The sequence below is a fragment of the Arctopsyche grandis genome, chromosome 12, assembly GCF_051622035.1.
Source record: "Arctopsyche grandis isolate Sample6627 chromosome 12, ASM5162203v2, whole genome shotgun sequence".
Lineage (NCBI taxonomy): Eukaryota > Metazoa > Arthropoda > Insecta > Trichoptera > Hydropsychidae > Arctopsyche > Arctopsyche grandis.
Window position 1 is genome coordinate 26,517,521 of NC_135366.1, and position 22,477 is coordinate 26,539,997.

At 30.8% G+C, this 22,477-nt stretch overlaps 1 protein-coding gene across 1 annotated transcript in view; it reads left to right on the forward strand.

The window, feature by feature from the left end:
* Positions 1–22,477, forward strand: part of rg (A kinase anchor protein rugose) — a 748,758-nt gene that overhangs the window by 716,367 nt on the left and 9,914 nt on the right. Inside the window, exon 37 of the mRNA XM_077443290.1 lies at positions 21,185–21,300. Coding sequence (XP_077299416.1) covers positions 21,185–21,300 — 116 coding nt within the window. The remainder of the gene's footprint in view (positions 1–21,184; positions 21,301–22,477) is intronic.

Sequence of the window (22,477 nt, forward strand, 5' to 3'; positions counted from 1 at the left end):
ACGAAATCGACGGTGAAATTCGACGGAAAGTTGGAAAAACCGCGACCGAACCACAAAAATCGACATAGCAAAACGGAGCAAAAAATTTCAATTTAACATTTCCTTAGTTAAAACTAATGAATAAACTTGCGTCATACCAATAAAACGATACATTAAAAAAATCATCAATTTTAAACAATGCCCTAAGCTTACAACCAATCGATTCATCTTGACAAGAGTGTCATTTGGGCCTGCTGATCTACATATGTATATATGTACATATATATATTTTTATTTATTTTACATACATATATACAAATATACGAGGAAGGCTTAACAGGTAAACCCCAAATGCGCCTTCCTGGTCCTCATAATTATTATATAGATACATGTAAATCTAAATATCTGGCATCTATGGTCAGTATACATATATTACAAACATCGTATTAATACGATAAATAACGATGAATAACTTTCATGTATCAATACGAATTTTATATTCGATAAACAACCACAGAGACATATATGGTGAGCAATATGGCGAAACCTAAGATATAACAATAACTAAAGGTTCGCAACAGAAAATTGGGAAGGAAACGCCAATTTTACAGGAATCGTTTCAATAAAAATCAGAAAAATTGTGAACAAATTCTGATAAAAAACGATCGACCTGGCCAACAACGAGACTTAGCGCGGAATCGAACTCGTAACATCAAGTACGAAATAATTCAACATTCACCACGAGACCACACTGCTGGTTAATATATAAAATTGAATGTCTGTTTTTCTGTCTGTCTGTCTCGTATAGGCTCCTAAACCACTCAACCGATTACGATGAAAATTTCAGGATTTGTTGTATACAAACATAGCAAAACGGAACAAAAAAATTTAATGTAACATTTCCCTAGTTAAAACTAATGAATAAACTTGCATCATACCAAGAAAACGATACATTAAAAAAGCATCAATTTTAAACAATGCCTTAAGCTTACAACCAATGGATTCATCTCGACAACAGTGTCATTTGGGCCTGCTGATCTATATACATATATAACATTGAATGTCTGTTTTGTCTGTGTTTATGTCTGTCTGTCTCGTTTAGCCTCCTAAACTACTCAACTGGTTACGATGGAACTTTCAGGATTTGTTGTGTGCATGTCCGGGAAGCTTACTGTGAAAAAAAAACCTCTTAATAATAATATTCGTAATTACGATTTTACCAACGCCAAATTTTGAAGCACCATTGTGTAGTCAAGGAAATGTGTTCGTCGGTAACCACGTTACCAGTTGGTATATGACGACATGGCTTTGAAAAGACGTTAGTTGAGCTCCAAACATCACTTGCCGGGTTCAGCTAGTATCTTATAAAATTCACAATTTCTTTTAGAATCTTTTGTGTTCAAAATAAAAATAGATTCCCTATGAAGCCATCCACAACTTTTATATTCGAAATCATGGTGGGAACTTGAATAAAATGATGATTTTATGAAAAGACCGCTCACGCCATACTTAGTGGCCGTTGTGATATTCAATGGCAAAAATCAAATGGACAGTATTTTAATCAATTTCGGTAAGTATATAAATCAATTTTCGTCCAGTATTTTTATAACAAAATTTTCAGTATAAATAACAAATGGACACTATAAAAATCTGACGTACTTTCGCCAAAACAAATAGCAATGCTTGTTGGATAAAATTGTGTATCAAAATCGTATCAACAAGTAATAATGATCATTTTTGTTTAAATAAAGACCATTTTATATAAATACTAACCTGCTATTATTTATACTGACCACTTGCCATTTATTATAAATACTGACCTTTCATATTTAAATACTAAATACAAAACAAAAATATATTAAAATACTGACCAGTAAAATACGAGCCATTTTTAAATGCTTTTTTTATTGTTCATAAATTATAATAATCTTAGATGTATTCTATTGTAGATAATAGGTACTGATCTAGCGATCACTGTCTGTCTGTTTTACAATATTATTTTTCTTATTTATCTCGACCTAAATGTAAGAAGTGTCCATTTCATGTTGTCACATTTTATTATATATATTGTCATTTGATGAAAAATATGTCACATTATTATATTGACATGTGTAGACATATAGCTGACATATGTATGTATATCTCTTTTGTTTTGCATTGAATGACATTGACATTTCTAACACTAAAAGATGATAATTTTCAAGTACTTTCCAATAATTACTACTGCAATACTTTCCACATTAAGATCTAGTTATAATATTATCTTATTTTGATGTTAGTTTATACAGCATAATAGAAAAAAAGCTTGAAAACCTATTTACAATTATTATAAGCGTTCCATAATATACTTTATATTCTATATATGATTTTTAACTAAAGACTTATAAATTCGGTGATGATCTTTGTGATCGTGACGCGCCTTGTATGGGACTTTGAATTCTAGTTAAGCAGTCAAAACTAATTATTTTGGTCTAATTTAACCAATATGTGTCTTTTATTAAATCCAAACCAATTAATAGACATATAAAAAAAACTACTCTATACATAAATCGATTAGTTAGAGGCACTGGACATCGTTTAAAATCTATGAAAATTCCTATTTGATGTTCCTTTGATACGATGCAAGTTTACTAGGATGCATTTTTCTCTCCGGCCTAATATGTAGTGAGAGATTTAAATGCAATAGGCGAGTCAAAGCTAAAATAATAGACTAAAGAAGTGCTCGAATAGAACCTGAGAGGATATAAAAGGTGCACCCTTTTATATCCTCTCAGGTTCTATTCGAGCACTTCTTTCGAATGTCGAAAGGGAAATCGGTAGATGAAATTAGAAAAAAATATGTGAGATGAGATGGATGAGAATTGCTCAAAACATGGAAAAGTGTGTTGAAGTGGGTTTCATCCAGCAGTGAAAGACTGTAAATGATGATGATGATAATATGTATTATATGTATGTACATATTGTGACTTGCTTACTCCTTGAATATACGTTTCTAAAAAAAAGTACCCCTCATATTAGTTTTTTTTAATTCAAAAACGCCCTCAAATTTAAATTTTATATGCAACTCAAAACATCGCCCTTTTCCCCCACTTCTTATTATGCTTATGAATATCGAATATATTTACATAAATGTTTGCTGTACATGCTTAATAGGCAAATATCATTAGTGTGTAAATATAGGAAAAATCTTCATTAAAAGTTCTCATATATTCATGATCTGCAGATTGATTTGAGGCAATAGTTTGTCAAAATGGCATTCATTTACATTTCAAATCACTCTTCAGAGAACTCGATACTTGATTAATATACACACTGTTTAATTTTCATTTTCTTAGCTTTGGGGATAGAGAGCTATGGATGGATTTGTAATTCTTAATTAATTTTACAAAATAGAAGATTCCTCTGATGTAGGTAGATCTCCTTTATTATATGTCTATTTATATTATAATTTATTGACTATAAGGAAATAGATATGGGAACTTTTTTACAGAATAAGAAAACAAAACTCGTTATAATGGCATAATAAAATTCTACAATAATTGTATGAATATTATTATTTCCAGAAATGATGACTTTTTCTATTTTTAACCAGATTACAATATATTTTTGTCTTAGGCTGTCTACTTTTTTTGACAATTTTAAAAATACGTTATAGTAAAAATATTGTATAAAAAGAAAACAACATTAGTCATTTGAGATTGTAATAGTGAAGCAAATGAGCGAAAATACTGTATAAAATACTTGTTGGTTTGCCGGGAGGATAGAAAGTAAATAAGGAAGTATAATAATTTGTATTTATAGTGATGAAAGTTCTAATAATAGAAAAACCATTTGGATTTTAGTAAAACGTGAGCTTTTCAGTACATTTCCTAGTCAGGTCTACGTGTGAGTTTTCCGTTATTTTCTCTTCGCACTTAGCTGTTTTTCATTGTGGTAGGTCTTCTTAGAAAATGCACATGTGAATGTACCTATACATATGTATGTATACGAATATGTCTTCACGGTTAAAAGTAGCTAGAAGCGGTTTTTCCACGTAAACATTTGTATTGCTACGTTAAAATTGTCTCTATGTAAACTAAGTACGTGTCCGTATTTATAAATATACAATTCCTATACTACATACATACATCGTCTTCCGTGTCGTTTGTATTTGTCATTAATACATGCGAATATTTGAAGACGATAATTTGCCATTCAATACTAGATTTCGCATATTTTATGGCAATTTTTGAATAATTGTTTGGACATTGTCGTCACATCTGTGAATTTTATTGTATCCACTGGTTTCGCTAGCATTTAAATCAACTAGAAAACACTATTGCATACAAATGCAATAAAACTCAATAATTACGACGCACTCAATTCCCTTAATATTAGTAATGGGTTTAATATACTTATTTAAAAAGGCAACAATTTAAATTATCAGTTTTTTTTTAATAAATTGTCAGTATTTTTCACATAAATAGTGCACTATATATAATATTATATTATAGACGAAAATGAATTATCAGTAAATGGCTTATTTTTGACAGACAAGTCAAGCAGTTAATCACTGATAGTAAACTTTATCGATGATATATTTACTGACCAAATAAATACAGTTAATGATCAAATAAATGCAAGCCAATATATGTATATATAATACCTCCAATATATTTCTTCAATCGTGTCTCATAAAATAGTTCGTTTCTAACTGAGTATACATATTTTTATAAGGAAATACATAATAGTTTTAAATACATAATCCTATGCAAGAATGATGGCCAAACATCCCTTGAACTGCATAGTAATTTTTAAATATACGGAATATGATTTTTTTCTGTGTCGTAGTTGGTATTATAATAAAACATGTCGTAGTTGGTATTATAAAATTGCATAATAATGCAATAATATTTAAAATTGAAAACGCTTGAACCAAATTGATTGTTGCATTTTCCTCGTAATTGCAGTATTTTTTGAACTGAAAACAGTAATAATTAGTGATATCAAATTAAAAAGCATTACAATTTTAATATAAATATGTATAATACGCCACCCGGCGTTGCCCAGGATAATAAAAATTGGAAAAAATGTTTAAAGAGTGACAATCTGCAAGTTTCCGGAAACCATTTATTGAAAATTAAAAAAAAATCAGCATCGGCGCATGTTTTTATTTTATTGTGTTTCTTATCGAATATAATATTTTTAATGATAATAATTAATGCTATCTTATTATATTTGTCATATTATAATTATCGTACTGTTTAAATATTATATATCACTATTAAATATACATATGTATGTAAGAATGGATTTTTCAGTTTTAGTACATACGTATGTATGTATTTAAAGATTTTTAGTTGGATATCCAATGACACTACTAACTCCAACCCTAAACATACATAAAAACGTAATTTTATATCTAAATATATAAATTAGTGGTCTAGTGCTGTCAATTGACAGAATAAGCGCATACAAGTTGTCTTTATGACGTATGCAGTGACATACTCAAACGCATACCCTTTTTTACATACATACATACATACATCAAATGTACCATGACAGGAATTACCCCAAGGCGACACATATTTAGATTAATTTTTGTACGTAAGTACTAATTGTTCAAGCATAACAGAATATGGAATACAATAGAGACATCTATGGTCATTTTCTGATACATAGCAAATTTGCGAGAAATACATTATGTAGATAGCATATTTATAAGATTCAAAATATTCTAGAAGCTTTTTTTTTAAACTCGAATTTCCGAGAAACTGATACCGATTTATTGGATCTGTCACAACAATTAAACTAGAATTATGTACATTATAAAAAAAAGTTTTTTAAAGACATATCTCTTCTATAATCTGCATATAAAATTATTATTTTGTATAAAAATACCAATAATTTTATTTTACTACCGCCATCTATGTTTAAAACTAAAAACTGGATAGACGTCAGGCACTTTTCAGAAATTCAAATTTCAAAAGCGTCTTACACGATATTTTTGCACCATCGTAATGGTGGAGGATCCATTTACTTACATATATTGATGACCAAAATGAACAATATGGCAAAGTATGAAAACGATCGGATAAGAATCAATTTTTTTCCGGAATTGTAATCGTAAGTGAAACGTAAAGGAGGTATGTAAAAAACTGAAAATACTAACAGAAGACGGTCGCTATGGGTTATTTTTTAAGATATAATAAAATTCATAGAATAAGATTAAGACATTATACAAGATTATGGGGTAAATTGACCTAGTTTTTACGTATATTGAAAGAATTGCGTCACACGAGGCGTAAAAGTCTCACTCGGAAGCGTTAGAGACATTTTTGCACCTGAAAATTCGCACGCGTCCACCGTAACGAAATAATAAAGTCGTGACGTCTTTGTGACAATACCGGCTTGTTTTCGATGAACAATCGCAAACTTCCACATGCTTCGTTAACATGGTGAAACACGCTATCATGCGAGATCAACATGAACTTGTCTTGTCACATGCGAAATTGTAACAGCTCACTTCCGGTATAAACACGTACATACATATGTATACGTACATACGTGCACTATAAATGCTCTAAACCGTCACATCTTGATGATATTCTATATGTACATATGTAAGTAATCGTGACTCTCAAACTGTCAATGTTGTGAAGTATGTATGTACGTGATAGCTAAAATTTATTAATATGAAAGTCGTAATGTGGTATTGGACTCATTTTATTATGTCGAGTGTGACGGATTGAGATGTCGTAAAGTTGAGAATTCATCGTTGTTGAAATGGATAGATTATATTCAAATGTAATTTAAGCCCTTTTTAATTGCGTCCATCGTATAATTTCCGTCTTCTCAGTGATCCAATTTATTTTATAATGTACTAACCCTTCCAAAACCCAACTAGAATGTAAGTTAATGTACCATGAACTATGTAGTATACCAAAACTGTATATTAACATAGCGGAAAACGTGTAACCAGCGGGTCATATGGTCACGGGTTCGAGTCCCAATAGAGCCCCGCTGCTGACCATACCTTGGTTTGTGGCTCCAGGTCGATCGTTTCTTATCAGTTTGCCAATTTTTCTGATTTACCACTCTTGTGTGTCGGCGCCCTAAGAAATACATAGCTCAAAGCAGTCAATTATAAGATGAATTGAGTCAACAGTAAGATCATAGCTGAAGGCATCCAAAGAGATAATATAATCATATGAATATAGTATTTTCATATAGTCTATTTTCATATTAAATTCGTATACGGATGACGGATCACACATTAAATCACATGATCATATGAATATACATAATAATAGATTTAATTTACCTCAATATTTTCATCTAAAATTCGTATACGGATGACGGATCATACTTTAAATAGGTTTTTGAGCTCTTTTTCTTATTATGCTGTACATTAATTAACTTTAGAATAATATACTAATTTAATTTAAAATAGAAAATCATCAGCAGATCAGTAGCTATTAAATTATATATAAGATGCATTGTGAACATCATTTGTAATAATAATAATAAAAAGCATTTAAAAATCAAAATCAAAATACTTGAAATCATATGATCATATGCATATTATAATAGATTCAATTTACCTCTCTATTTTCATCTAAAATCCTTATAAGGATGACGGATCATACTTTAAATCATATGAATACAAAAAATAATAGATTCAATTTACCTCTCCATTTTGATCTAAATCTCGTATACGGATGAAGGATCATACTTAAAACAACAAATCATCACATGAGAATTTTGACAAATACGAAACATTCTAATAATCTTTTCAGAACTAGTCCGAATATATACAGTGAAGAAAATCATAATGAATGGTCAGCTTTTCAGCGAACTATTGAATAGTCAACGACTCATTGTAGTACAATATTAGGCGTCATTTTTTCTCACGTCGTTCACACTTTCTGCCAAATCATACATGCGAATTATTCAAATCGATTTTTTTTCAATTGCAAAGATTTCTGTATATATATATGTACATATGTGTGTATATATGTATATGTAATTTCCGCAATGGCAATAAATTCAATCAACCGAACTATGCAATGTCGTTCGTTTGTTATCGTCGATGATTATATATCTTTACCAGTTCATGAACACGAACAATGTTGAAATGTATTATTATTGAATATGCATAATACACTGTCGACTTTTTATTATATTTACGACTTTTTTTCCATGTTTTTAACTTAAGAAAATGTTTCTTTAGAATACATATGTATGTATATATGTATGTACGTTGTTAGTCGGTTCATTAACTTTTTGTTGTGCAAATTTAAACGGTTTTACTGCTGCGCATTGATTCTACCTGTTTGAGTTGTTTACTCTCGTATATTATTTATTATATGTATGTATGTAATTCAAGTTGATAAATAAGTTTTTTTTCTATATTATTTATTCGACGGTTATTTATTCTGCTTTCCGGTAAATCGTATTATAGAGTATGTGTTTATTCGCTGAGTGAAAATTGTCCTATCCATCACATACATAATTCACGTTACAATATGAATTAATATTGCATTTGTCACAACTATACATACATACATATGTATGCATGTATGAGCTTATACATACATATATAATATAATATGTTTAAATTGTATCTTAATGTTCATTGTATTGATAATCAAACTAGTTTCATGAATAGTTTAGATTTTTATTAATATTATTATATGAAAATAATCAACGTTGCTTTAAAAACATATAAAATAAAAGCGAAGAAAATGAGATGAAACTTGGACTTTGATCTCAAATAAAATAGAAAGTGTTTAATTTACATATCAATATGTCATCTTTCTAGTAACTTTTTATATATAACTTTTTCTTGATGCATTTAATCCTTTCGAAGTACATACGTTTCTTTCTTTTGTGCATTTTTTTTCTTTTCATTCTTCTATCCATCTCCATATTCTTATTTATCATCTTATTCTTCTTGATTGTAAAAAATACTCTAAAAAGTGCAACATGGAACGTGCTCGTGGTTTCCAGCTGTGATGGACGTATCTTCATGGCATTGTTAATTCGTACAATCTTTGTATTTCAACAAGTTTCTTTCAAATATGGGAACCACCGTTATCGATCACTTTCATACCTATGTCAATACAAGGATAAAATATCACCGAAAAGACTCTAGGTAGTGATTTTTTCCATGAATCACGACAGTTTATATTCGGCGTTTTAACGTTTTTTAAACGTTATCTAAAAAAAAAACGTACCGCGTAACAAATGGTTAGGTTAGGTGGTTCAATAAAGTTTCTTTGAATCTTTGACTATTTTGGGACTTGCTCCTATTACAATGGAAAGCTCTCAGATGTAGACATATCTTTCTTCTAATTTTTTGGGTTCACCCAGTTGGTCTTTCATCTTCCTCATAATATATATAATATGTTCTTTCTCTATGAATCTTCTCATCTATATTATTTCACAATGGTTTGTTCTATACCTATGTATATATAAATTGTTTATATCAATCATCTTCTTTCAACCAATATTTCAGCACTTATCTAGAAAAAATCTAATCCTTTGCTAAAAAATATTGGAACCGTCTCCTACTGGAATGCAAGTCTCTCAGATTCAGATATTTCTTTCTTCCGATTCTTTTGGGTCACCCAATTGATATTTTATCTTCCTCATAATATATGTATGTAGGTATATTACAGTATGTATATTTCTTTCTCCGTGAATATTTTCAACTTTTTTTAACACAATGGTTTATTATATATATTTTCTTTTTCTGTTGCCATCATCTATCTTCTCATCTTTTATTTATCCTATCCTTCAATTAACCAATATTTCAGCACTAATCCTTTTAAAAAAAAATGGAACCTGCTCCTACTGGAATACAAGTCTCTCGGATTAAAATATCTCTTTCTTGCAATCATTTAGAGTCAATCAATCGGTGTTTTATCCATCCCATAATATATTTTAGCATATTTCTTTGATTTTAATATGGTTTCTTCATTACATAGTGTTATTTTATTTCAATCATCTTCTCATCCTTTCTTGTTTTCACGTCCCTTTTCCATCCAATATTTCATCAACAATCTAGAAAAAATCTAGTCCTTTGCTAAAAAATTGGAATCTGCTCCCACTGGAATGCGGGCTTCCAAATTTTTTTAAACATTTCTTTCTTTCAATCCTTTTGGGTCACCTAATTGGTATTTTATCTTCCTCATACAATTTTATAGTATTGTTACGTACGCCGCGGATTAAGCTAATCGAATCCCAGAGACTGTGTGACCGTTCAAGGATTATCTGTAACGGATATCTGTTAACGGATTAACTAAGTGCATACCGTGCGACTGGTATAAGTGGTTTCAAGGATTAGCGACAGGCTAAGTGGAGATAAGCTAAACAATGATTGCATTTCTCATACCGTGGGAATACATATCCGAATACGTGACTATACAGTAGGTAAACAGATTAGACGTCCTGAGAGATCTACCCCTTATAAGGCGGTACGTAGGCGATATCATGTAATTCTGGACTGAGCACTGCCAGTGTGTGTATCTCCTTAATCATCAATAAATGCTGTGAGACGACTGTTGGCCTTTTACTTGGATCCTCCACCCACCCCTGCGCAACAGTATATTTCTTTCTCCATGAATCTTTTCATTTAAAATTTATCACAGTGGATCATTCTATACATTTGTTGTTTTGTTTATATAACTTCTCATCTTTTTATTTAATCTCATCCTTCATTGAGCCAATATTGCAGCACTAGAAAAAATCCAATCCTTTGATAAAAAAAATCGGAATCTTCTTCCATTGGAATGCAAGCCTTTCAGATTCAAATATTTCTTTCTCCATGAATCTTTTCATCTACATTTTATCACAATGGTTTGTTCTTATCATCTTTTTATGTTTTTTTTTATGAACTAATCTTAATATTGCAACACAAGACAATAAAAAATCTAGTTCAAAATCTTCGATCTAAATACCACTGATCTCAAAAGGCACGTCATCCCAAATCTTTAAACTCACATACCATTTAAAAAAATACCAAAATATCTTATCCATTAAGCACGGACATGATTCTGAATTAATTCGTACATATATTTGTATATGATAATTAACCAGTTCAATTAAATTGACAAATTAAATTAATCTAACTTAGCAGTCGAGACTAATCATTACAAATCAATCAATGAATTTCACTAACGGAACGCAAACCACCTGACATTGAACCAAATCGGATTAAACGAGCGCACACTATAATTATAACATTAAGAGCGATCGATCGTAAACATGGAAAATACGCCATGCATGGACCATTATCTTATGGCTACTTTACACCACGACGTTGGGTTGACCCTAAGAAACACTTGGGAGAGTATCAACCTCGCCGAGAGAGAGCCTCGGGCCACCACCAGCTCGAGAGTCAAGGAGACGATTCCACGTCCACCAACCACCATCGTTCATGGTGAAGGTTTTCAGGAAACCCTTGATTTCCAATCGCTCGCTATTAACGATGTCTATCATTAATATACGCCGTATAAATTATTTATACAAAAATGTTTATGTCGTACTACTTGTTTACTTTCGTATAATTTTACTGAAATGTTACGTAATGTGAGTTCAAGCGTAGTTTGTAATGATTACAATGAATCGGTATGGAATTTATAATGTGCTATATTATTGTTAGAACTATCGTGTATAGTACATAGTTTGCCTGTTTAATTTCGTACGTTTAACTTTAAATGTTCACATACATAGTTCTTTGGAATCGTTATGATTATAAAAATTACCATGTATAGTTCTTAGGAAGTCGTTGATTCGTCAATTTATCAAAATATGACTCATACCACCTATAAAGTCAATCTATTATTATATTTTTAAGTGAAACAATATTTAAAACGCCAATATGTTAAATAATTTAGGATTTATTAGAAAAAAATTCATATTTAAAATTTGTAGGCTTATAATAAGTTATTACACTAATATTATAGTTACTATAAAGTTTTGAAAGCAGTCTTATATTATACATGCAAAATTGAAATATGTAGATATTTTGTACGTATAGAAGTAGTCGTAACATTTATTTCTATACTAAAGAGAAATTACAGTCATTTTATCAACAGTGTTCAACTTTTCAAAATTGCTAGTAGAATTATAATAAATTATCAATTATTTTTGTGAGTTTTTATTTCATTCACTTGATTTATCGAGCAATACATTGTTCAGTGTTTGGCGTGTAATGCTTTCAACTCGGGGGTCGTGGGTTTAATCCCTGGCCCGGTGTTGCTTGCCAGCTCTTGTATAAATGTTACTCCAATTCGATCGTTTCCTATCCGAGTTTGCCAATTTATCTGATATTGGTCCGCTAAGTCGATGGTGAAATATAATCATAATAAACAAAAAAATTGGAGATGCTGACAGCTCATCCACTGTTAACAGCCAAGTAGCCTTGTTTGTTTGATTTTCCGCCCCCCCCAATCGTTGTGTCAGATTTGAATTTTTTAAACACCTCTGTATAAGGGCGAAATCACACAGCGGTGAATGTGGCACGTGGTTTTTTTCAGATACTTTTAAACATGCGAAAAAAATGATGCATGCATCCATGGAACGCCTTACACGCCCCGCCCCACAATGATCCTCTGGACCTTTTTCGGATAAATTGTATGCTTGTATTTATCCTCGCTTGACAGTGATCGATAACAGTATATCCCATATTTGAAGAAACGTGGGAGACCACCCACGGCGAGGAGCCATGCACACAGTGTGCCGTTCATCGCTGTATGTTTTCGCCCTAACTTTATCATTTTCACACTACATCTTACAAAATTTACATTATAGGCTCTTATATTTATTTATTTATTTATTTTTACATAGATATATATATACCAGGAAGACCCCAATGCGCCTTCCTGGTCAATTTATCACAAACAATGCAGCATTTTTTTTATTATTAAATAAATCCCTGTATTTCCAGAAGTTGAAGAACACTAAATAACAATTAATGAATTAATTAATCCATTGAGACATTTATGGATTTAGATTTTGTACTTAATTTTTACAAATTATACACACAATAAATACAGAAGATTTGTGACAACGGGAAATATGATTTTTTGCCAATTTTGAGGAACCGTTTCAACAATGATGAGATAAAATTGGAAAACAATGATAAGAAACGATCGATTTGGAGTCACAAATACCCCCAAATCTAACCAGCAGTAGGGGGGATCGAACCCACTGATCACTTGGTGCTAACCGTACACGCTACCATTAAGCCACACTGCTGGCTATATATATTTTTACTTCACTAATACATAGGTTATATAATGAATGATAAGAATATGCTTCTATATAATTGAAATGGCCGATGCGGTGCTCGTTCTTTGGCACTATAATTATAATAATTTTTTGAATTAATTTTAATTTATTTTATGTCATTAACTATTTGAAACGAATATAGACACAAATGAATTCAACTTCGTCCTAGAAAATATTTAAAACAATTTTTAACTTTAATCCATCAATTTGTATTTGTCTCATATTGAGATCAAGCAATTTTTTCTAAAATTAAAAATGATTTTCTTTCACACAACACGTACATATGTATGCATGTATGTCTACATTGAAATTTTTCAAGGAATCAATTCGTTTCACACATATATACATTCAGCTTTAAAAACTTCTAGAAGCTTCCTAACTTCCTTCTCAAACAAAATCAACATTGACCCCCTTCGCTATTTATTACGTACATATTAATTTCACGTTCACAATATTGCGACCGGTCCTTTCGTTAAGCACAGACCATTGCTATGTCAATCAAATTGAGGGGAAAAGAAAATATGCGATCGGCTTCCGGTTTCCTTGCGTTTCCTGCGACTTCAATGTCGCCAAACTCGCAATCTTACTTACGATAAAAACACAACGGATTGGTTTATTGAACCGAATTCGTTTATCGATTCGATTCGCGACAATGCTGCATTTTAATTTCGCACGTCGTTTGCGTATTCTTTTGTTAGAGGTCGCGCGCAGTAAATGTCATTCGTGTGTATGTACATATTTTTCATAGGGAAGTGTTGAAATGCAACGCTGTCGAATTATACTAATTTATTCATTGCTTTCTAAGATCGGATTAGTTGCAATGATCGGGAATAAAAATATATATATTAAATATTATGGATGGAAATCGGTGCATTGTTATGCGAATCGAATTCGTGTTCAATCTGTCGTGTCATACGTTCTCTCTTTGCTCTATAAGCACGTTCTTCTCAATTTGTCTCGTTTCGCTTTTATTTATTAATTATTTATTGTGTTTTTTCTTCCATATATGGTTATTACAATGAATACTCATTTGAATCATTATTATAAAATTTTATCTTAAATTTTCATTTATTCCACTCGTTTTTCTAAAGAAGTTCATTGTCAGAGACATATCAATGATACAAATGATTGCTGACAACTCTACGACAGATGAGTTTGCTTTTATGACACAAACACATAAAGCTACACGTTTCGTATCGACGAATTCTTGCTGTGAAGTCGCCATTGGAAGACGACCGGGACGAGTCGGTCAGAGTGCACGTGTACATCAAAATTTATTTATTTATTTACATATTATCCACAGTGACATTACAGAATACTCTAACGCGTCACTGTGACCGGACATATAAGCATAATACAAATACTATATATTTGAAAACTAGCCAGATATCTATGTATGTTATAGATAATACATTTTTGAAATCATATTCAAATAGTGGTGACATAGTGGGACAATAATGAAATCAGGTAAATTGGCAAACTCTGATAGGAAACGATCGACTTGGATTCATAAATATACAAGTCTGACCTGCAGCATTAAAGATTATACTCAGAATAAATTCTTTTCAATCGCGATCAGCTCACGGGATCGAACCCGGTGACCTCTCGGTGCTTAGTATCAACGCAACCACCGAGCCATGCTGCTGGCAGATATGTTTTAAGTCTGTCTTCTGTCCATCACTAACAACGCGTTTGTTTTAAAATATAATTGAAAAATATAGCGTAAAATTTGTACTAGGGATTGCAATTTACCGTCAAAGTTCATAAACCGGTAAACCGTAAATGATTTTTCCTACTACCGGTATACCAATATTTACCGGTAAATGAAAAAAATCGTGGATTACACAGCTGTTTGTGGTTACTTTTAATAAAAAGACGTAAACCTAGATTGAATCGCAAATAATTTAAAATAAATCTCAGGTGAATGATGTCATGTAAATACATTTAAGCATATAATAATCAAATTTTGTTTTTTTTTGTTTCTTATTTACGCCATATACATATGATACAATACGCAATTGCATCGATAATACATTACGATATTTAATGTAATAAAAGTTTAATAAAAGAGATGAACTTGAAATATAAACATTATTTTATTATATTTTGTATAAAAATTTAACTTTTTTTTCAATTTCGTTCTACTGTGCATGAATATGATAATTTAAAATTGAAAAAAAAAATTGTCAGACTTAATTATGAATTTTTTAAATTGGTGTACAGCACTGGTCGCCACGCGAGCTATATTTGGGCCTAGTTAATTTTTTTATATGGATGCAGTTAACAGGAGTTTTCAATATAAAATATAATATTTATTTTAATAAAATAAATCACAATAAAATAAATAAAGAAGTACTTATAATTGTAATTAAATAAGTCAATAACAATGTAAATATTTTTTTGAGTTAAATATTTTTGATAAGTTCAGTCTTTCTTTTTTATCTCTGTCTGGGAGGTTTATACCTACTTTTGTATTTACATTTAACAACATCGATCTGTCCGTCCATAATAAACATTATTTCCTGTTTTTAACCATTTGTCTCTTTTGAGAGTATTATTTTGAAATAAAATGAATATCCCTGCTGACAGCTAAAAACGTCTCGCTTAGAGATAAAAACTATTTAGTTAACAGTAATTTCATACAAAAATAGTCTCAATAAATGAACAATGCAGGTACTACAATACCATAAATATTCATTACAGTTATTTTCTTTCAAAATATGCTAGAATAATATCAATTTCTTGACTAGTATTCGTCCTTTATTAGTCGAAATAAAAGTTTCACCGAAAAAAGCCCACTTGGCGAGCACTGCTGTACAGTAAACAAGTAAATATGTATTGAAAAAGTTATATTGAAGCGTAAATACAAAATGAAAGTCACGTTTTTAGAATATTGTATAGATACATATCATCCTAGAACGTTTTGATGTCAATGAATTTTTCTGAATGGACGAATTTTATTTAATGAATATTTTTTACCATCAATTGTGACCAATATTTTATTTAATAACATTTACGAACGTGCATAAAAATCGTTACAAGGCTAGCTACTGCTCGACTTTTCTCGATAAAATAGTAAAACGTAATTTGTTCCGAAGAAAATCCACACACATACATACATACGTTTTGTCTTTTCGATGGATTTTTTTCCTTTCAACCTTTTCCTCTCCCTTTCTACGTTTTTAATAACACAACAAATTTAGGTTACGTTACGCTATTGAACCGTCAAACGTTCCATGAAAAAAGATAATGCAATTTCCATACAAACACATGCACACTTTCACTATGACTGTATTGGCAAAAAACCGATGATTGATCGCCGTGCCAAAATCGATTTTGGATTTTCCCAAAAAGTTAAACGCTCGCCCTGAATCGACTGAGGTTAAATCTTAACCGCAGTTCAATGAAAAACCATACAACAGACAACGTACGTATGTACTTTCAGTCACATTCGTAATTAATTTCCATCGTGTCGATTGGAGCGGTTGGAGAACCAGAGATTATTTGGCAGAAATGTCAACGTGGTAAAAAATTGTGCTCATATTTATAAACAATTATTGTATAGGTATATGCGGAAATGGTTGTCGATCTGGGTGAGTCGAATTCGCCGAGAGCTCGCAACAGGGTCAAGGTGACTCGTTTAACGAACTCGGAAGCGAGAACGATTTGCATAACGTACCAAAAAAAATGTTGTATATAATATTGAAAAGTTCAACGTAATATATAATATACTTATAGAAAAATTGTCATTAAATAAAATCGAGCATATAAAGTGCCTCATTAAATTGATATTTCCTATACACTTTCAGTAGTCTAATGTTAGTTTTGGTTTATATATATGTATATGTACATATGTAAGTACCCGGCATACATTGAAATGCCAGAATAAGGCATGTAATTCCCGTTCCCGTTACAAGTGATGGTAGGAGATCAAATAACGTACCTTCAAAGCCGTGTCGTCATAAACCAACTGGTAACGTGGTCACCAACAAATACATTTCCTTGACTACACAATGGCGCTTCAAACTTTCACGTCGGTAAAAACTTAATTACGAATATCATTATTAAGAATTTTTTTCCCGGTTTTTTTTCACAGTAATCTTCCCGGACATGCATACAACACATTCTGAAAGTGTCGTCGTAATCGGTTGAGTGGTTTATGAGTAGAGGTAGGATAGTCACAGTGCTATCCATTGTTCCATTGTTGTAAATCCTTTGTAAAAAAGGTTCGGCAAACCTTTTTTAACAATGCACTTACAACCTTTGAACAATACGCGGCACCTTCTGGGTCCGGTGACTATTTATGAGACTATACGAGATAGACATTCAATTATATATATAGATGTACATAGTGACACGGCTCAATACGATGCAGAAGGATGTGTGTGTATGTTTTTTTGCATACAAATATGAAGATTTCAATAAATAAATGTTAGAGATTGCGCCATGGAAACTGACATGAACATACAGGTCAATTTTTTACAAAAAAAATGTTATTTGATTATAATTTTAATTAATTTTACTAAAAATTTAAAATTTCAACTCAATTAAATATGATTTTAATCATATTTAAATATTATCTTAATTAATTTTAATTAAATATTATTTTAGTTAAATATAATTTTAATTAAATATTATTTTAGTTAAATATAATTTTAATTAAATATTATTTTAGTTAAATATTATTTTAGTTAAATATAATTTTAATTAAATATTATTTTTATAAAATTTATATTCTTATTACGTATAAGGATTTATTAGCACTTTAATTCTTAAATAATAAATTACTAACGTTAATGCCCTGCTCTATTTAAGTTAAAATCTTTCACTTATTCTTTATATTTCAAAATATTTCACTTATTCGTTAAAATGTTCACATTCCAAAATATGTTTGTAAATTAAAATTATAAAGAAAACTACATTTTAGTATTTCTTTATTTTGAAATCTTCATATGGCGGTCTTAATATGAGTAAATTAAGCCGATTGAAAAAAATATTTAAAACCTTTATTCAACTTTATTCAAAAATTCAATTCAACAAATGTACACAAACCTTGACGGTGAGTCATTATATGTACGGATTTATCACCTACCTATATGTACATGCATATATACAGGGAAAATTTTAAAATACAAATAAACCCACAAACTTTCCTCTTCATTTACAAATACGGACTTACATTGATTATATATGTATGTATGTATATACGATCGATTGACCCAATTTAACATTTTTACCAAGTTTTTCCAAGAAAATAGTCCAAAATTTAAATCAAGGTTCATTCTAAAATATACATACACTAGTGGTTTTACCCAGCTTCGCTCGGTATTTGTAATATGAACCGCTTAAACATGACTAATCTAATAGTAAACATTTTATTAAATTTATTTTATATAAATTTATTTGAATAATCGTTTGTTTTTTTTATTAAATTGACTGTCACGAACAAACAAACATATATACTAAGTCTCTTTCGAAATTATATGAATACCAGAATCCGGCGCCTTCGTCCCCGGGGACTTCGAATCCATTTCGAATCCATTTCGTAAATGTGTACATACGTACACATTTACAATATGGTGACCTTTGTTATCAATTTTCGAATCACGGCATTATCCCATACATAGTTAGGTCTGTGACGTATCGCGTTGCGTATTCGGACTTGAATCAAAATCAATTTTTCGGTCCATTGGTCTTCGGATTAACGGTCTGCGAACCGCCATTGGCCAACGACACGGCTAACCCATTCGGTGTTTTCACTTTTGTTTAATAATAATAATAAAAATGCATTTCGCAAAATTCTCGCAACAAAGCCGCAATTTGCAACTGCCGAAATTGCACAACCGACCCACTGCACGGAAACTTCGGAAAAGCCGGAAAATCTCGCCCACATGAAAGGCCCGACTATTTATTACTGATTACTTAAGTACGGCCTTTATACATACATACACATAGCTTTGTTTAATAATCGGTTTGGGTTTTTATCGTCAAATTCTCATATTTCAAGTTCAATCTTTTCGATTTCGAAGCTTTTTTTATACGACGCCACTAGTGGTTTTACCCGGCTTCGCTCGGTATTTAATATAAACAGCTTAAACATGGCAAAAAATCTAACAGTAAACATTAATTTGTTTTGTTATTAAATTTATTAGTATCGAAAAAAAATAATATTCAACGAAACTTTGATTTGTTTTCGATGCTCCCACCCATACCTTTAAAACTTACATACAAAATCTCTTTTGAATTTATATATTAGATAAATATTACATTATATATGATAAATTACTAGCGCTAGTATCGTCCGCAATTTTTACAGGATACTTTCTGTGATTTTTCATCTTAATTTATATACGAAATTTGTTTATTCGTAAAAAAATTCGACCTTGAAACTTACATTGATTTGTATCTAGTGTCGATTCCTGATCACACTTTCATAGTTTATTTTTTATATATCTACGAATTATTTTCTATGCTTCGACATGATGTTATATGTATGTATGGTAATTGGCTAGATGTAGTGATATATCTACTATTTTTTATAATTAATATGAATTTTCAGTTGTAACGATTAGATATCGGACATTTAGTTAACTTCGTTAACTGTTGGAACGTGTATTCTTTGCCATTGCCCTAATGACCATCCGATGTCCAGTAACGACGTAATTGTATCTAAGGCACAAATCTGTCATTTTATAACAATGATAATTAATATAAATACTTTGTATTATACTTCTACAATATAGAGTATGTTATTTTCCCGTTGATTGTAAGATTTCAACGAATCAATTACGTTGTTAAATCATCAGCTCCAGATGATTGTTATAACAATATTAATTAACATTATCACTCAAACGATTATTTCAACGGTGTTTATTGTGAATTTTGATAGAAAGTTTATTTTACAACACAATCAGTTAAATTTCGCTAACTAGATTTTTGCACAAGACTCGAATTAAGTTTCCACACAATAATAAACCCGGCCCACGTTTTAAAACTTGCTTTTATTACTTGAAGTTGGAAATGTGTCATAATTATGCCTCGGATTTCGACCAAGGCATATACATACTTTTGGGTCGGGGCAAGTTGACAATGGGTATTGGTAATACTTATGTAAATTAAATAATATCTTATTTCACTATCAACTGAAACATTTAGCCAGCAGCTTCGTTCGGTGGTTGCGTTGATACAAAGCACCGAGAGGTCGCCGGGTTCAATCCCGTGAGCTGGCCGCGATTGAAAAGAATTTATTCCGAGTATAATCTTTAATGCTGCAGGTCAAACTTGGATATTTGCAGCTCCAAGTCAATCGTTTCCTATCATAGGTTACCAATTTATCTGAATTCATTGTTGAAGTGGTTCCTCTATCAAATTGGCAAAAACAATCTTACCCAATATGTCACCACTATTTGAATATGATTTCAAAAATGTATTATTATCTATAATATTTATTTATTTTTATACATAGATGTCTTGCAATTTTTTTTAACGCGTTAGAGTATTCTGTAATGTCACTGTGGCTAATACGTAAATAAATAAAAAATAAATATTATAATAAATAAAAATGTCCCAGGAAAATGTTGGTCCTCGCGGTTCATAGAAAATATTCAATACTAATATTAGATGTCTTTTGATTTGGTACCAATAATTACAATCAAAGTTAAACAATACAAGAACGATACGTTTTCGTCTGGTTTAAAAAATAATTCAAATATTATAAATTGTAATAATTCCTTGAAAAATATAAAGCAATTGCTTAGGTTGGCCTCTGAAGTGACCATTTTTTTCATTCATGCCTTTAATTACCATCCCAAATTTAGTCACAATATTGTACGAAAGGTAATTTCAATAGAATATGAAACTCGACAGTCATTATTTCTTGTATTAATTAATTGATTAAACTAATTATTTATTTATTTATTTATTACAGGCGAGCCTCCATGATGTCCCCGCGACAACTGATGCGAAATTCAAACATGACTCAAAAATGGCAGAGACGTGAAATATCCAATTTCGAATACCTCATGTTCCTGAACACAATCGCAGGTGAGAAACAAATCAAACTTATCGATAATCGATTAGGTATGTTTCCGTCGAAATCAACGCTGAAAAAAGTCAATTAAAATAATACTCACCTCACGCGAAAAATGACGAATCACTGAAACGATTTTTCAACAACGACAAACAACATGTTTGTTCAGCTTTTTTTATACAAAATAAAAAATAATTACATATCAAATAAATTATAAACGCTTTATTATAAACGCGCAATCGCTTCGAACGGTCGTTATTTAATTATTGTAAATTTTAATTTGTTACGTTTCTTCTACTGTATGTGTATGTATCATCACGGTTATTGATATGTTATATTGATAATTAAATCGTGGTGCATTTTACTGCGTATTTATTATTATCACTTGTAAAAAATTGCTAAAATGGGTAAAACCGATAATTCGCCAAGTTGACTTGTCGTACACTGAAGTTATATTATTTTACTAGTCGTTTGTTCAGACGCAACACAGTTTAGAAAGTGCTGTTTGTGACGCGACTGACTACTTATTCGACATTGTCTACTATTATTATTTTATTACAAAAAAAAAATAGACAATAACGGCGACGCTCAAAATGTGGCACGCTAAGGTTTTTAACCTACTCTAAAATAAAAATAATCAGAAATGAATATTCATCCCCTTAATTATTCAATAGTGATTGGAATAAAACCTATCAGCATTTATTCTACAGTACTGTTTACTATCTCAATTAGTTTTAACCTGCGTGCATACTAGCACAACGCGACGCGACACGACCAGACTCAATCGATTATACTTACGACACGATGCAACATAATCTAAATAAGGATAACTGACCATAAATAACACTGAGCAACAAAAAAAAAATACCAGAGCGGAGACTAGCCAATCTTTACTAAGTTTGACCCACTGAATTCGAATATGATATTGATTTTTGTTGGTGGGTGATCGTTTACGAGATATGAGCGTTTAAAAAAATCCGCGATTTTTACAGTTTTTTGGCTTTTGCGGTCTTTAACTCAAAATTTAGGATTGTTACGCTCAAAGTGAGTATTGGAATCAATATTCAGATATTTTTCCTATCAATTGTTATATTTCATTGCTTTAAAATACTTCTAATTAATTATCTAGCGAATTTTAAAAGTCAAAAATATATTTTTTTTTATGGATTTTTTTTCCGTGCTATTTTTCAT